This window comes from Equus quagga, chromosome 22 (genome assembly GCF_021613505.1).
Source record: "Equus quagga isolate Etosha38 chromosome 22, UCLA_HA_Equagga_1.0, whole genome shotgun sequence".
Lineage (NCBI taxonomy): Eukaryota > Metazoa > Chordata > Mammalia > Perissodactyla > Equidae > Equus > Equus quagga.
The window spans coordinates 24,757,076-24,775,093 of record NC_060288.1 but is presented as its reverse complement, the minus strand read 5'-3'; the positions used below and the strand labels follow the sequence as shown (position 1 = coordinate 24,775,093).

Here is an 18,018-nt window from a genome sequence, read left to right as displayed (position 1 = left end):
CATGCAGACTTACAGTGCATGTCCCCTTTGACCAGCTGTTCCGTTTCAGAAAACATACCTGACATATGTGCTCAGACTTGCAGATCACATATGTAAGGATGTTTATTGCATCTTGTAATAGGAAAAGACTGGAAACAACCCGGCAATAAGTGACTGGTTAATATAAATTACAACTCCAAACAGTGGAATTTTATATAACTGTTAAGAATGAGGCAGCTTCATATATTAATATGGAATGATATCTAAGATATAATGTTAGGTGAACAAACAAGGCAGCATATTTCGTGAGACGCTATTTCTATAAAATAATAGCGTATGTATAAATGCACACACACGCTTGTCTGCGCGTAGAGTATTTCATGAGACGTACCGGGAGCTGTTGCCTCTGGAAAGGGAAATTGGACAGCTGAGGGACAGGTGGAGGAGAGACTTGACTTCATATATTCCTTTGTAACTAAAAAATAAAAGTAAAACTAGCAATAAGCATGTGGAAATAAATTTAGGCTTTATTTCTTCTATTTTTCCTTTTACCTTGTATTCACATGGATTGTTACTGTTTTGAAATAGCGTTTCAGACAAAAAGTTCTCAAGAATGTTTGTAATCCTTGTTTGATCTGGAGGCTGCTCTGGTCTAAGTGTGCTACAGAAAATCTTGAGCTTTCTGGAAATTCTAAAACTGAAGGTTAATCTGTCCTGTCTCAGTGCCCTGTCAGAGAGATTTTATTTTTGCCCATCTTTATGTTCTTTACTGGGTATGACATTTTTTTGTTCTAGACTTTTGAAAAGCTTTCCGAAGGTATAGAAGAGATTCAGTATAAATTCTGAATACTTTCATTTATCAAAGGGACATAACCTCTGGTTGTAGCATAACCATTCTGATAGAGAAAATCAGTTCTATTGCAAAGAACTTCAAGAAGGAAATTCTGTAGTCTTTTTAAAGTTAGTCTCAGATTTTACATATTTTTAAATGGCTATGCCTTTTGACTTTGATTTTCCTCTTTACTGTGGGGCTGATGTTACATTTTGCAGATCTGTAGGCTGTGTTTTCAGCACAACACCCCATTAGATGCAATTGCTCAGTTCCGGAAACACGTCGACTTGTGTAAGAAAAAAATCGGAAGTGCAGAGTTGTCTTTTGAGCATGCTGCATGGATGGCTAAACAGTATGTTTTAAGTTGTACTTTTACAATGTTTTTAAAGAAATACTTGGGATATGAAGGAATGGAATTAGTCTGGATTTTGATTGTAAATTGAAGTAAGATTTTTGTCAGTAAGTAGATTTTTAATGATGTAGCATAAGCATGTTTCCAGTAATAGAAGTTGATTCATATAGTTCCTTACTGGAAATCAGTTAATCATGGTACCATCTCTTTCATTCAACGTATATTTATTGAATTTCCACCATGTGTCTAGGTACAGAGAATATGGCAGTAAACAAAACAAAATTCCGTTGACATGGACCATGCTGTTTGAGACTGATGTTTAAAAATTGATAAAATGAAATTGTTCCCAGAAACGTGGGTGTATTTGAGTGGTGGGAACTGTGTTGACATCTACTTTGATGGTATGTTTATGAAGACTTGTTAGCACAGAAGAGTTGACTTAAATACAGAATTTATCTGTAATCTACACTTAGTCTGTATTGGTAGTTAAAAGAAATCCCAGCAATTTAAAGTTCATCAGTACCATTATTTTAATACAGTCTCCTGAGGTTATGGTTCCAGGGCGAATAATTATTAGAAGTGAGCTTCTTTTGCCTTCCTTTTTATTTTTCATTCTTTTTTTTATTTGTTGCTCTTTTTCCTTTAAGATTCCAGGCCTTTGGAGATTTATTTGATGAAGCTATTAAGTTAGGGTTGACGGCTATTCAAACTCAGAATCCTGGTTTCTATTACCAGCAGGCAGCGTACTATGCCCAGGAGCGGAAGCAGCTTGCAAAAACCCTCTGCAGCCACGAAGTAAGTTACTGACTCCTGTATTATCTGGCATTTAGGAGATTTATTAATCTTCCCTTGAAAGAAGATAAGACTGATTGGTCTCGATAATTTTTCCAAGCCTTTGAATATAATCAGTTTTTTCTTTTATATTTTCAGGAATTATGATTATTTTCAGTTTTAGCCTGAGTCCTCCATTTTCACCAGTGAATTAAGCAGAAGTTTTTTTTTGAAGAACTTTTACGATTGGCAATAAGTTAGTGCTTTAGACAGGAGAAACTTGCTGTAGAGTAAAAGCCGCAGTTTAGTCCCTGCGCACTGTGAATCCGCTCTTTTGTTTGTGTGCTGACTGCTGTGGGAGTTTGGACCCTGGAGGAACGGGCTTTGTTGTGACCCACCGGAGAGCACGCCTTTGGACTTTGTCCTCTTCCTGGGGTTTTCTTCTGTGGAAAACTCTGTGTGAGGCATAGTGTTAATTGCATAGTTTCTTAAACTTGACATTTCATTTTGCCTTTCTCTTGGATAATTATTGTCAGATATCAGCTTCCTCATAAGCACCTTTAAAATAAGAACATGGTGTGTGTGTGTGTGTGTGTATGTGTCTCTATATAAACATTTATATTCATATAGTTATATCAGTTTATTTTCACTTAAAATCTGCAGTTTTCTTCTCCTAAGAGAGGTAAATATTATCAACAGTACTACTTTAAAAACTATTCCAAAAACAGAGTCTGCATATTAGTACTTTAAATGTATTGTTTTTTTTCCCTTAGATTGTGATATAACTAGACTATTTTCTGCCATTATTTATTTATGATTTATAACTTCATTGCATGTTTTATATTTTAAAAGTTTGGCATATTGTAGTTTGAACATGGTGTTTTAAAAGTAATTAAAACTGGGTTTTATAAGGATATGAGGAAACAGGCATTAACAAATGTCTTTGACTGGAATGTAAAATAATATTTCCTTCAAATAATAGTTTGAGAAGCCTTAAAATCACGCATATCTTTGACCCTTAGTTTTATTTTCAGGAAGCCTAAGGCAGATAAGAGATCCTAAGAGATGAATACTAAGATTTATTTATAAAGTTCTGACAGATTTATTAATTGTAATATAAAATACAAATAAGATGAACAACTGTAGGGAATTTATTAAAATGTAGAACAGCTGGCAGCCATGAAAAATAGTATTTAGTGATATGGTGAAATGTGTAGACTATATTTACATGAAAAAGGCAGATTGAAAAATTATTCCAATTGATAATGAATAAATGTTAGCATGCAAACTCTGGAAGAATAATGTGTACATTGTTAACAGTGGTAGTAGGTTTATAGGTAATTTAAATCTTTATCTTTTTCAATTTGGATGTTTTCTGCATTTTTTTACCAATGTACTTGTGTTACATTTTGGTTTTAGAGGGAAAAAGTTACAAAAAAGAAAAATAAAGTGGTGTGAATTTGTAAATTCTGGTGCCAAAAAAGTCCCTACCCCCAATACCAAGTGATAAAGAAGGAAAATAGTGTTTTCTTTTTAAAACTCCTTATAACATTATTTTCATTTGCACAAAAAGCACTTATACATATGGATTCATCAAGCGTAATGTGTGATATGTTTTTTCTGGTTTGTTATAGCAAAGATAAAAAGGAAATGTAAACAAGTTGGTTACTATGAAATCATTTGTCAGAATCAGTTTGATTTATTCAATTTGATTTTTATGAGATTACTTAAATATTAAACGAAACATTTTTAGTTTAACTTTTGTGAAAATTTAATTGATGTTAAAATATTCACAGCTTTGATATCTGAACGTGTGTTTGGTATTTGTATTTATGAAAACTTTTTTGTTCTATTACAGATTGAGGGAGAGTTGGTTTGTGATGGCAGCTCTTATTTAGGGTTGTGTTTTGATTTACAGGCCTCTGTAACGTATCCCAATCCTGATCCCTTAGAAACGCAGACAGGCCTTCTCGACTTTTACGGACAAAGATCATGGCGACAAGGAATACTAAGTAAATAGTTTTTCCTTCCTCCATTTTCTCTGAACCTCAAACAGCAAAGGTTGCGATCATAGTTTTTCCATTAGCTGCAGTAGGCATAACAAACTGAGGTAAAAATGTGTGCTTTTAAACATTTTTTAATGATTTTCAGTTCTTTAGTTTTTGGAATGTTTTGTTTGTATCACTACATCTTCGAATAATTTATAATTAAACATGCAGATGTGATTAAAACATTTGGACATCTGTTGTCTTAAATGACACAATTAATAGGCTACTCTGGTCTATTTAAATATTTTAATTCCAGTTAACTTTAACGATTTACCATATTTGACATTGTAAAACAGCATTAACTGGTATCACTGTGAAAACAATGTCTCTGTATCTTTTCTGTTTTTTATACATACTTAATTTGAGCAGTTTCTGTGGCAATTGAACCTTAAGCATTAAGAAATTATTGACTTTAATATCCAGGAAGTATACTCTATTTAGAGAATGATACTGTTCTTCAGGTGGTTGATTCCAGTCGGCAAAAGAATGTTGAACTCAGTAATGTTCTTTTCAGAACAGAGATCACAGAGAAGTTTCCATGCTAATAAGGCTGTCTTGAAAATTCTAGAATGTTTAAGGATCTTAAGTACATTATATTAAGTAAAGGATTCAAGGAGTGTACATGTCCCATGTTCATGTGAAGGATTTGTATTAAATGAGCTCTTTAAAATGGGGTGCGTCTTGTCTTACGCAGGTTTTGATCTTTCTGATCCTGAAAAAGAGAAAGTGGGCATTCTTGCCATTCAGCTGAAGGAGAGAAGTGTTGTTCACTCTGTAAGTTTTTTTCCCCCGATATAAGCTATTTTTTTTACCATATTCAAGGAAAACGTGAGATTATTTTTATCGTAATGTTTCGCATTTTACCTTTTCTAACAGGAAATAATAATAACTCTTCTGAGCAATGCTGTTGCACAATTTAAGAAGTATAAATGTCCCAGAATGAAAAGTCATCTAAGTATGTATCCGTCCATGCCACAATTTCATGCAGCTTTGAATAATTTTAAATTATGTACTTATCTTTTTTTCTTTATAGTGGTTCAAATGGGAGAGGAATATTATTATGCAAAGGATTATACCAAAGCTTTGAAGTAAGTCCTATTCACTATTTAGTTTTATAAGTATTCTGATTACCTTACAGCAAAATTAGAATAGAAATTTGTATTGAAGATTTATTATTTTCATATTTATTTCTACTTCTATTAAACTCCATTTCTGCGATTCTTTTTTCCTAGTACTATCTGCTGGTCCACTCATTTTCAAAGTCTTAGGAAACCTCAAATTTGGCTAACTGTGAAAATACCTGTTAAACTATTTCAGTAAGATTTTCTGAAGTTTAAGCAAAATGAGTAAAGCACTTCATTTTCTGCGAGAACTCTTCAGACCCTTTCTTGTGAAGCTGTGTCAGTGTGTGTCTCGTTTGTCCTCTCTGAGGTTGCTGGATTACGTGCTGTGTGATTATCGGAGTGAGGGCTGGTGGAGCCTACTCACATCCATACTGACGACGGCTCTGAAGTGCTCCTACCTCATGGCCCAGTTAAAAGATTACGTTACCTATTCCCTCGAACTCCTTGGAAGAGGTAACCTCGTGTTCTTCAGTGCACTTCTGAATCTTTAAAATTATTTAGCATCTTTAAGCTTCTTAAAACGGAAAGAATCCTTCCGTCTCAATGTTGGGGTAGTACTTTTACTATGTGGGAGGCACTTTTCCGAGTGATAAGATTTGTACTTTCACTGAGCTTGTTATAGTTGAGGAGAACGAAGTTCTCCTGCCTTACTTTTTAAAATATAGCATAAATGACTTTTCACATAGAGTTCAAGTGCAAGTATATAAAGTGTTGGGGCTTTTAGAAAGCTGTGCTAGCTGTAAATGTTCTGGAATCATGCTTAGCCATCTTAGAAGAGATACTTATTCTACGATATTTTAGTACCTTAAATGGGGTAGTGGACTTACTTTACTTGCCTGTCTTAACAGTTTTGGTTTTTTTCCTTCTTCTTTCGTGTTAGCTTCAACTCTGAAAGATGACCAGAAATCTCGGATAGAAAAGAACCTCATAAATGTTTTAATGGTCGGTAGGAATTCTTTATATAAAATATGTTCTGGGGATGTGTATACCCAGATCTGTGTCTAGATATTGTTTTTTATAACTAGCTGAACGAGTCTTTAACTCTGTGTTGGTGCAGAATGAAAGTCCTGATCCTGAACCGGACTGTGATATCTTGGCTGTGAAAACGGCCCAGAAGCTGTGGGCAGACCGAGTGTCTCTGGCCGGCAGCAATGTTGTCACAATAGGAGTACAGGACTTTGTGCCGTTTGGTGGGTAGCCATCTACAATATTATTTCACAGAAATCATCCTTATTTCTGCAAAATGAAGACATGCAGAATAATAAATATGGAAGTCAGAGAACACTTTCAAAGTACAGTCATTTTATAGATATTTTTTTTTCCTCCCCATTGACTTATAAAGATGGTCAAAATTTTAAATACTTAGTTTGCATCTTAAAATTTACTTTGTTCCTTTGTAGTTCAGATGTTATATGAAATCCATTTGAACAGTCATTTAAAAGCTTTATGCTTTAATGTCTAGGCAGGTAGTTTGAAATAAATTGAAGCGAAGTGATTCTTTTTCCTTTAAAATCCTAGACCAGTTACATTTCAGGAGCAACTATGTTTTTAAAATTAAAGATGGTTTTAGAACTGTAGTTTATTCAAATTTTGTTTGTTTTTTGAAAGTGAGCTGCATTTGTGTCTGTTGAAATGCTTCATGTGTGGAAGTCAGTCAGAATGGCCAGTGTCGATGTGTTGTTTCTGGAGAGTGAACGTGGATCAGAGTCGTGTGTGGGTCTAGAGAGCCTGGTCATGTGACTCAGCCCTTCTTGTTTTTCTTCTAGTTCAATGCAAAGCCAAGTTCCACGCCCCGAGTTTTCACGTTGATGTTCCTGTGCACTTCGATATTTATCTGAAGGCTGATTGTCCACATCCCATTAGGTTTTCTAAGCTCTGTGTCAGCTTTAATAATCAGGTACTGGTACCTTTTCATGTGTTTTTACCATGTTTGTAGCTTTCATTAAATTCGATAAAATGAACTTAGTGAATTATAGTTCCAAATGGTTTCATAGTAACAAATGGGCTTTCTTAAAGTCTATTTAAAAATAAATGTCCTTGTATTTCTCAACTTCTGTATTAGCAATTCAAATTTTATACTTTTCCTAGTCTAATTTTTGTTTTCACTCCATGCTTATGAAATCTAAGAACTGTCTATATATTTTTTACAATGTATAACTTGAATTCCAAATAAGACATATTCAGAATGAATATAATCTAGTTTTCAAAATCATTTGTTTTATATTCTAACATTGGTATTAGTTCTTTATTCTAAAACTATTATATATTTGATGTTAAATTGAAGTGGAAGAGGTGGATAGAAAGTGAAAAGTCAGCCTGTAAATGTGCGCCCCTCCACTGTCACTCCCCAGAGGTTATCACTATTAACTTCTTGAGTAGTCTTGATGTTTTCTGTGCATGCATGTGTAAGCAACTTTTTTCCTGCAGAATTGGGATCATACTATATGTCCTCCATTTGAACATTTTTGTAGTGTGATATAGTATAGTCAAGTAATTGATTACATTCCAGCTGTTTGCCTTAGAAGCTCACTTAATAGATGCTTATCTTCCAATCCCCCAGAAAGTATATTGAGCCTTTAACCAGTAAGCATTTATTGAGAGTTACAATATTCTTAGCATCACGGCAAACCTGAAACAGTTTAGCATATGTTAACCCCATGAAAATATGAGCATTTTTGGGACGAGGGCCAGAACTAACTTACAGATTGCCCTAGTACGTAATGAGGACTAAGTTATGTGGTGTAGGCTAGAAATACAGTTATAGTTGGCATGCCAAGAAGAGGGAGGAAGTTTCAAGAATGAAGATGAAATTAAGATGGGTATAAAAAGGGGAGAGGGGGAGGACCTGTCTGGCAGTGAGAAAACGCTGACTGGAAGCAGGAGTGCACCTTCTGTGTTTATGGGCAAGTGAAGACACAGCCCATAGGGCAGAGGGTTCTGGGGGGAGGGGGAAGTCAGCGGGCTAGCTTTAAGGAACTTCAAGTTAGGCTAGTAAGTAAAAGTCTTTAAGATTTATTTATTTATTCATGTTCTGTCTATCTATCTGTTTATTTATTGGATGATGGTAAAGAGTGTTATCTGTTTTAATAGTTTTTTTGGCTCATGGGAACTGAGAAATGTCCCTGTGGTAGAATTGGTTAGATGAACCTGAGTCACGTGAAGATTAGTAAGTTTTATTCAACTTCAAACCATGACCCAAGGATTTCTTCTCATTTGTTTGTGAATTTTAAATCATGAGCATGAAATTTATGTTTAAGGAACTTTAGTTGCAAAATAGAGGGAAAGAAATGATAGAACGGAAACAACTGGAGGCTCTTTGTATGAATCCAGATGCAGAAGTGTGAGGGTTTGGATAACGGTGCGTGGTAGGGAGATAAAGGTATACAAGAGGCATCTAAAAATAGGTGAGCCTGGATTGCTGAGTGTATATGGAGGACAAAGAATGGGGATAGGGTCAATAAAGGACAGGGGCTTTTGTTTTTCAGGTCAAAAACTATTTAGTTTGTTTCTTCAGCTTTATAGAGATAGGACATACCACACTGTGTAAGTTTAAAGTGTAAAACATGATGATTTGATGCACATGAATTGCAAAATGATTACCACTGTACGGTTAGTTAACACATGCAGCACCTCACATAATTACCTTTTGTTTTCTTGTGTGGTGAGAACATTTAGGATCTACTCTCTCGGCAACTTTCAAGTATATAATACAGTATTGTTAATTATAGTCAGCATGCTGTACCAGATCTCCAGAACTTGCTTGTCTTATCGCTGGAAGTTTGTGCCTTTTGACCAACATCTCCTCATTTCTCCCACCTCTTGGCAACCACCATTCTCCTCTCTGTTTCTGTGAGTTATAGATTCCACACATAAGTGAGATGACACAGTATTAGGACAGGAGCTTTTGTACGTGCTATTTCTTGTGCTTGGATTGGTCTTCCCTCCTCTCTTTTATCCATTTAATACCTCCTCGTGCCTTAAAACTCTTAGAAGCCTTGCTTCCTCAGGGACATCTCCCTGACCTGCACAACCCATTGACCTTGCCAGGCTTGCATAACCCTTCATACTGCTTGTCACAGCTGGGGTTTCACCTTTGTCCGTGTGATTATTTGGTAAATTACTTGTTTTCCTTACTAGAACGTAAGCTCCATGAGGACAGCTAATTTTTTTGCTCCCTCCAGAAATATTCTAAATTTGGAATTAGAAGGTCAATGTAGAGACTCTTAATTTACTTTTCCCATTATATCCTACTATTCCATTTCTTTCTCTCTTTTTTTTTTTAACCAGCATAGACTACTTCTATGATTAAATACTAATAAAAATGTTAAAATGTGGAGCAATTAGTTTTTAAAGTTAGATTATATTCTGAATATGTGTTATTTGAAATTCGACACAGAGCACAAGAAAAATAGTGAGTACTTAGGTTTCATAAGCATGGAATAGAAATGAAAATTAGAGGGAAAGTATAAAACTTAACTATATCAGAATTTTCTGTGAAGATAATTCATCTGCTGGCATAGAAGATGGCTCTTGGAAAGTTCTTCATATTTGTTGAATGGATGAGAATGGTGATTTCATAGATATTTACGTGAAAGCTGTCTCCGTTTAGTCATCTGGAAGGAGTGTGCTCTCTGGGAGGGTAGATATACCTCCGCTTTGGGACTTGCTGAACTTGAAGTGGTAGTGGCATTATCCTCTAGACACTTGTGGATATGAGCTTTTAGTTAGGGAAATAGGACAGAATGAAAAGTTCTTACGTGGAAAATATTAGCCCAGAGGTGCAGAATATATAGAAATGGATAAACTTTGCAAATAAGTGAACATAAAGAGAAAAGGACTGAAAGCCAAGGAGTGAAACTTGTAGACCCTCTGAATTAAGGGGACAAGAAGAAGGAAAAAAGACCGTTGAGGGAAAACTAGGAAGCAACGGAGGAGGAGGAGAAACAGGAGATCTTACAGTGTCACAGGAGCCAAGTAAAGAAGGCTTTTTAAGAAAAGGAGATGAGACACAGTAGTGTCCAGTGCAACAAAGAATGAATCTTTGTTTCTCTCTCCAGGAAAGGGATATCTGCATGTCTTCAGAAATCAGCTTGTGTGTAGTGAATTATCTTTATCTTGTGGCAGTATAAGTGCCTCCATTTGGCATAAAATACTTCTTTTTGTTAATAACCCTTCGACATCAAATGTCGTAGCTTATAAACTGTGGCCTTTGCTGACCTCTTTTTCAGGAATATAACCAGTTTTGTGTCATCGAAGAAGCTTCCAAAGCGAGTGAAGTTTTAGAAAATTTGACTCAGGGAAAGATGTGCTTAGTTCCTGGTAAAACAAGGAAGTTTTTATTTAAATTTGTTGCAAAAACTGAAGATGTGGGAAAGAAAATTGAGGTTAGTTATGAAATTTGTTTAAAAAATGTTTTAAATGATAACATAATATATACATGTGTCAGAAAAAATTTCAGATAATACAGAAGTGTATTAAGTAAAAAATTAAAATCTTTCCCTTGGACTTCCCAAGAGAAATCATTCATAGTAGTTTGGTAGGTTTCCTTTCCTTGAGAATATACCATACATAGTATTTAGTAGTTGGCTTTTTTCACTTAATAGAGTATATCAGACATCATTTCCTGCTAGTATATAAGACCAACCTCATTTTTTAATAGCCACATGATCAGTTAAGGCATTTTAAACAAAATATATATATTATATGATGTAGCAATTATGTTTTGTGTAATATGACGTAAGTCAGACTAAAGATGTGTGTCATTTTGATGGTTAAACATTGCTGATTGCATATTTTTAAAGAAAAAAATGAAGATATATATTTTAAAGGATTCATTTGATATAGATGATTAAAATGCCTTTCAAAAATATATGATGAAAGTAATATTTTTATTGATGATAAACTCTGGAGCCAGATTACGTGGGTTTAAATTCCAACTCTTAAGCTTATTAGCTTGTGGCCCTGGTCAGTTAGTTGACCTCTTTGTGTCTCAGTTTATTCATCTGGAAAATGGGAATAATCATAGTACCTACGTCTTAATGTTTCATGAGGATTAAATCATTTAGTTAGTGTAGATTGCCTGGAATAGTGATTGGTACGTAGTAAGAACTCCTTAAGTGCTTGTTTTCCATGGCTTGAATGGGAACATTGGCTGATCTAAACTTAGGACCATTTCTAAGACAGAAACAGAAGACTATACTACCAATATTCCAGTAGCAATTTCTGTGAATCTGTTGATTTTATTATTAAGCAATAGCTAGAGTTTTTGTGTATTCATTTTTTAAAAATTTTTCATGATTTTGACTAAATCCTTAACTACATGTTTTATTTTTTACAAGGTACCTAAGGAAGCCTACCAGATGTAAATCATAATTAATAATGTTATTTTGGGTACATTTGTTAATGGATTTACATGAAAGGAACATTTATTCAATTAGCAGAGATTTTCATTCCTAATGCTATAGATGTCTTCAGGAAAAATATGGTGGAATTAGGAATTAGGTTATGAGTATGTTTACGGTTATCAAAACATTCATTTATTTCACTCAGCAACCACTAATTGGACATGTGTTACGTCGGGCACTGTGCCAGGTGCTAAAATCATAGCAGTGCTGCGCAGTCAGCATCTTAGCTAGAAAGTCAGGTTGTTCTCTCTGTTTAAAGGCAAAGTAGAAACCCAGCTTATTATTGGCCAATGTCACAGCTCATCGATGGTCAGGCTAAGACTAACAGTGGGTGTTCGGACTTCTGTCACACCACTGCCCCTCGATGAACTCCGTAGACCAGCAGTCTGTGGTGGAATTTGTTGAGGGGATGGTGACGAACAAGTATGAGGTGGCCTTTCTGACAGATGTCCCTCTTTCAGATTACTTCCGTGGATCTGGTTCTGGGCAGTGAGACGGGAAGATGCGTGGTTTTAAACTGGCAGGGAGGAGGAGGAGACGCTGCCTCCTCCCAAGAAGCCTTGCAGGCCTCGCGGTCTTTCAAAAGACGGCCAAAGCTGCCAGCCAGCGAGCTGCACTGGGACAGCATAGTCATTCAGGCCAGCACAATGTAAGTGGCCCTGCCAGGCAGCTTGTGAAGGGTCTTATTACTTCTTTTAAAGACTTTGTTCGAATAATTTGTTTTTTAAAAAAGGTCAGTGACTTAGCTGAGGTTTTTTTTTTCCAAAGGATCATTTCCAGAGTTCCAAACATTTCTGTCCATCTGCGGCACGACCCTCCCGCCCTGACTAATGAAATGTATTGTTTGGTTGTGACTGTTCAGTCCCACGAAAAGACCGAAATCAGAGATGTGAAGCTCACCGCTGGTTTAAAACCTGGTAAACATTCCTCTTTAAGATTTGATCAGTGTTAAGCAACATGAAACAAGCTTCAGCGGTGTCAACTATGGGAAGTTTGCTTAATAGACGGTTATGATATAGTGCTCTTTATGCAGTATTAATTGTTAGGATAATGTTTGAATTCTCTATATCTTAAAACGCCAATGTGAACACTTTTAGGCCAGGATGCCAATTTAACTCAGAAGACTCAGGTGACCCTCCGTGGAACAGAACTGTGCGATGAGTCCTACCCAGCTTTACTCACTGACATTCCTGTCGGAGACCTACGCCCAGGGGAGCAGGTGAACTTGGCCAACTCTGACTGAGAGGAAATCAATTTCACATGTAGTTTTAAATATGTAGTGAGTTTTACACAGTTTTAGAGCATTTTAATAGCATATCCTGAGACTAAAAAAGTCATTTAACTATTTATTGCACATTTTATACACGTTACGTATTTTAATATGTAAAATGTCTTAAGCAGTTGTTACACAAGGGGTTTTAGAACAAATGACTTTAATGTGGAGAATTAGTTGCCTGGGAAAATAACTAAATAGCACTAAGTTTGTAACTTTCTGAAATAACCTTTCAGTCTACTTTTATTTCTGAACCAAACGCCAGGAATTCTCGGGAAGTCGAGAATGATAAGAAAAGATGGAGTAGTAGTAATCCCACTCTTAGCTGTGGCAGGAACAGCCTGTAAAAAGCGTCCCAAGAATTTAGCCAACTGGTACAGTAAACTTTGAAAGGTGGAGACATTATCCTAGAATGTATATCAGGAGGAAATCTCCATAGTATTAATTAAATTAAAATACTTTTATTTTGTTACAGCTGGAAAAAATGCTATATGTTCGCTGTGGAACAGTGGGTTCGAGAATGTTTCTCGTGTATGTCTCTTACCTGATCAATACAACTATTGAAGAAAAGGAAATTGTTTGCAAGTGTCACAAGGTATCTTTTTCATAGCTACTTCAGGAAGCATCCTATGTGGAGTATTCCGTATTTTGTATTATTTTAGTTTCCCTATAAAATAAGCAGCTTAAGGTGCTTATAGTCTTTTACAAATTTTAATTACATATTGGTTGATTTTTTAGTCATTTTTATTTACTATAAACGAGATAATATGGCATTCATTGCTCAAACATTAGAAAGTTGGCCTACATAGCTTTTCATATAGAGAATCAACAGATTTGAGATCTCATACAAAAAAGTCTTGTGCCTCTAAATGTTTGTAAAATGACACATTAGATAAAATCTGTAAGTTGGCTTATTTGCAGAAGGTATTAGAGGAAGGGAGATCTCCCTTTATGAAATATTTTTTTCTATTCAAAAACGAAAATCATTTTTGGTAAGGGCACATGGCAGAGAGCGAAAACAGGAGAGCTGCCGTATCACCTGACAGCTCAGAGGCACCTGCGGTCACTGATGTATTTCTTCTTGGTCTCTTCTATTTATAGAGATGGGGGGCATGTTTTTATATAGATTTAACCATACTGTGCTTTATCCGCTTTTATTGATGGAATGTTGTGATATTTAGTATCTTCTTGGTCCTGGCAGCAAGGCTGTCTCAGCCTTTTCTTAGGAACTGGGTCCTCAGCCCAGCAGAGAAGGTCCAGCGGTCTGGGGATTTGTGGTTTGGTTACTGCACAGAGTCTGGGCCGTGGGCTATCTATAAGTCACTGAGAGGCAAAAGCATCCTAAGAGTTACAAGTCTTTCCCGAGTGGGAGGGAGGAAGGCACGTAATCTGATCTCACCTAGCCTGATGTGATGACAAGAACCCTAGATGGTGAGTTGGGAGGAAAGGGTGCCAGCCCCAGCGCTACCTCCTAACTTGTGACTGGCCATGTAACTTCTTGTGGCCTCAATTTCCTCACGTACAAATAAGAACTTTAAAGTTCTGGGCAGCTTTAGAGTCCTAAGCCTTGGATGTCATTTCTCCTGGTGATGGAAGTTTACGGTAGACTTAGAATGTCCCTCTTTGAAATAATAGTTTACTACCTGGTAGCTGACCTGGAATCAAGCGAAAACAGTGTGCTGCTGTCTTGAAGCAGGGTTCTCTTCTCTTCAAGACATGACATCATTGAGGTACGTGCCACTTTTTTAGAGAAGGATCTATTTATTTTTCTATCAGCCAGTCCATCCCCAAGACGTGCTTTTACGGGACACTCATTCTGAAGGATTGAAATAGATGTTACACAAAAAAGAATTGATCGGGCACATATGTCTGGAAAATACTGGGGAAAAAGGTGTTAAACAGCTCTTGTTACTTCAGGACTTAGCACAGCACTTAATTTTCTAATGTGTATTGAGAATCTTTGCAAAAGGCTATAGTGATTATCTTTCAAAGTTATTTTACCAAGAAGCACCTTTCTCATAGAAGTCTTATAGGTCCTAGTCTTATTTGGAAGACGCTTTTTGAAATTTAAACGTAAATTCTTTTTCCTTCACTGATTAAGTCTCATTTTTACTTATATGTGAGTCTGCTGTGTAGGCCATGTAGAGATTAAAAGTAGGCCACATCTGAGACCTGAAACCATAAGGCTTCTGGAAGAAAATGTAGGCAGTACACTCTTTGACATCAGTATTAAAAGGATCTTTTCGGACACCATGCCTTCTCAGAAAAGGGAAACAATAGAAAGAATAAACAAATGGGACTTCATGAGATTAAAGAGCTTGTTCAAGGCAAATGAAAACAGGATTGAAACAAAAAAACAACCCACTAACTGGGAAAAAATATTTGCAAATCATATATCTGACAAAGGCTTAATATCCTTAATATATAAAGAACTCTCGCAACTCAACCACAAAACATCAAACAACCCAATCAAAAAATGGGCTGGAGACATGAACAGACATTTCTCCAAAGAAGATATACTGATGGCCAATAGGCACATGAAAAGATGCTCATCATCGCTGATCATCAGGGAAATGCAAATCAAAACTACACTAAGATATCACCTTACACCCGTTAGAATGACAAAAATATCTAAAACTAATAGCAGCAAATGTTGGAGAGGTTGCGGAGAAAAAGGAACCCTCATACACTGCTGGTGGGAATGCAAACTGGTGCAGCCACTATGGAAAACAGTATGGAGATTCCTCAAAAAACTAAAAATAGAACTACCATACGATCCAGCCATCCCACTACTGGGTATTTATCCAAAGAGCCTGAAGTCAGCAATCCCAAAAGTCCTGTGCACCCCAATGTTTATTGCAGCGCTGTTCACAATAGCCAAGACGTGGAAGCAACCTAAGTGCCCATCAACAGACGAATGGATAAAGAAGATGTGGTACATATATACAATGGAATACTACTCAGCTGCAAAACAGAACAAAATCATTCCATTTGCAATAACATGGATAGACCTTGAGAGAATTATGTTAAGTGAAATAAGCCAGCGAGAGAAAGATAATCTGTGTATGACTCCACTCATATGAGGAATTTAAAACTATGGACCAAGAACAGTTTAGTGGATACCAGGGGAAAGGTGGGGTGGGGGGTGGGCACAAAGGGTGAAGTGGTGCACCTACAACATGACTGACAAACATTATTGTACAATTGAAATTTCACAAGATTGTAACCTATCAATAACTCAATAAAAAAAAAAAAATAGGCCACATCTGAACGAATCACTCAGTTGCTTCTTCCTTTCGTTGATCTTTTCTCTGGGAAATGTTGAGGCCCTAGGCTTTAGACCCCTGGAGCTATGGCACGCTTTTTTCCAACTGCTAAAATGAGTAAGAATGTTGTGTATCCTACCTATTAAACTTTGTTTAAAAGTGAGTTTAATGATCTTGAGGAAGGAAATAATTTGAAACATATAATAAACATTATTTAGGTATTTCACTAAGTGCTTTGTGTACATTATCTCATTTAATTACCATAGCACAGAAAATATAACTTTCCCGAGGTCACTTCACTATGTCCAGGGTCTACACAGCTAGTAAGTATGTATCCTGCCAGGACTAAAATCCAGATCTATCTGGTATTACAGCCTGAGTTTTTAACCAATGTGACATTTTTTAAAAGTTTCTTACCAATAAGGTGGCTTGTTTGTTTCCAAAGATATAATAGCCCCGTTGTTTTTGAGTCCCATTGTTTTGGAGAGGAGATGTAGCATGTGAATTAAGAGTACAGGCTCCAGGGTGAGACTCGGTCCAGTTTCTACCCTTGTCACTTACTAGCTATGTCACCACTCATATTAAAATGGCAGTAATAGTAGCATCTGTTTCCTTGAGTTCTTATGAGCATCACAGGATACATGTATAGTGATTGTAACACTGTGTCGCATTCCATTATTATCATCATTACTATTACTGTTATTTTAGTCATCGAGTCAAACTGAGGTAAAGAACTTGGACAGAAAGAAGGCCCAGATGCTAGGTGTGACACCACTAGCTTTGTGGCTGAAGGCCAGCCGCTTCCCCTTCCTTCACTTCCAGTTCCTCTTCTGTAAAATGCTGACAGTGCCTGCCCTGCCCACTTTCACTAGATCCTGAGATAAATAATGTATAAGAAAGCACTTTGCAGTGGGAACTGTTACAAAACCCTAAGATAATTTACTAGAAATAGTAGTCTAGTCTCTCTACATGGACTTTTACAGATATCATGCAGGGGAAGGACCCTAGCTTCCTGATATATAAACTGCGATTATTTATTGGTCAGTAAAAGGTTGTGCTTTATATGCCTTCTGTTTCTAAAGCTTCACCTATGGTTGAGATTTATAAATGCCATTGAAAGTATCCTTTAAATTCTCTTGCAGGATGAAACTGTAACAATAGAAACCGTCTTTCCATTTGACGTTGCAGTTAAATTTGTTTCGACAAAGGTATGTCCCTGTGAAGCATGTTGGAAATCACTTAGGTGATAGAAATTAACAGAAAAAATAAAATGGGTTGATGCAGCTCTTGATGGCCTTCTGTCTTCATTTGTGACAGTTTGAGCACCTGGAAAGGGTCTATGCTGACATCCCCTTTCTGCTGATGACGGACCTTTTAAGTGCCTCTCCCTGGGCGCTCACTATTGTGTCCAGTGAGCTGCAGCTGGCTCCTTCTATGACCGCAGTGGACCAGCTGGAGTCCCAGCTGGACAAAGGTGAGAATGCGCATCATCCCGCTTGATTAGCAGAAGTCCCTTCTGGGCGCGCGTGTGTGTGTGTGTGTGTGTGGCTAGCAGTGTAAGAGCTTTTTGCTAAGGGAGGGAACTTGCGACTTATGCTCACAAAAGAAAACACGTTTAGAATTAAGATAGACTGAACATCATTTACGATTTACCGGAGTAGGTTAGATCTTATTTCAAAAGATCAGATTTTTGCTATTATCAGGAAGTTGCTCTGTGAAAAATGTACTTGAAAATAAAATAGTATTTTTTATATTTGGATTTTTTATAGATTGTTTTTTCTTATTAATTTTTAATTAAGGTTTACTATTGTCTATAATTTGAACTGGGAAATTATGTTTACTAAAGAAACTTCGGAAAAAATAGAAAAGTAGATGATAAGTTTTGTAAATCATCCAGCTGAAACTGTTTCTAGAAGAGATTCAAACCCAGGATGTTACCTTTCTGGTTCCATGTCTTTTGGGCTTGTGT

The 18,018-nt window shown here is 36.4% G+C and overlaps 1 protein-coding gene across 1 annotated transcript in view; it reads left to right on the top strand.

Moving 5' to 3' along the window:
- TRAPPC11 (trafficking protein particle complex subunit 11) overlaps positions 1–18,018 on the top strand; it is a 47,421-nt gene that overhangs the window by 14,000 nt on the left and 15,403 nt on the right. Inside the window, exons 9-25 of the mRNA XM_046648430.1 lie at positions 1,030–1,163; positions 1,811–1,958; positions 3,853–3,946; positions 4,677–4,756; positions 4,859–4,937; positions 5,016–5,070; positions 5,414–5,559; positions 5,987–6,048; positions 6,164–6,296; positions 6,873–7,003; positions 10,335–10,490; positions 11,972–12,159; positions 12,279–12,427; positions 12,608–12,729; positions 13,259–13,378; positions 17,192–17,257; positions 17,367–17,523. Coding sequence (XP_046504386.1) covers positions 1,030–1,163; positions 1,811–1,958; positions 3,853–3,946; positions 4,677–4,756; positions 4,859–4,937; positions 5,016–5,070; positions 5,414–5,559; positions 5,987–6,048; positions 6,164–6,296; positions 6,873–7,003; positions 10,335–10,490; positions 11,972–12,159; positions 12,279–12,427; positions 12,608–12,729; positions 13,259–13,378; positions 17,192–17,257; positions 17,367–17,523 — 2,020 coding nt within the window. The remainder of the gene's footprint in view (positions 1–1,029; positions 1,164–1,810; positions 1,959–3,852; positions 3,947–4,676; positions 4,757–4,858; positions 4,938–5,015; positions 5,071–5,413; positions 5,560–5,986; positions 6,049–6,163; positions 6,297–6,872; positions 7,004–10,334; positions 10,491–11,971; positions 12,160–12,278; positions 12,428–12,607; positions 12,730–13,258; positions 13,379–17,191; positions 17,258–17,366; positions 17,524–18,018) is intronic.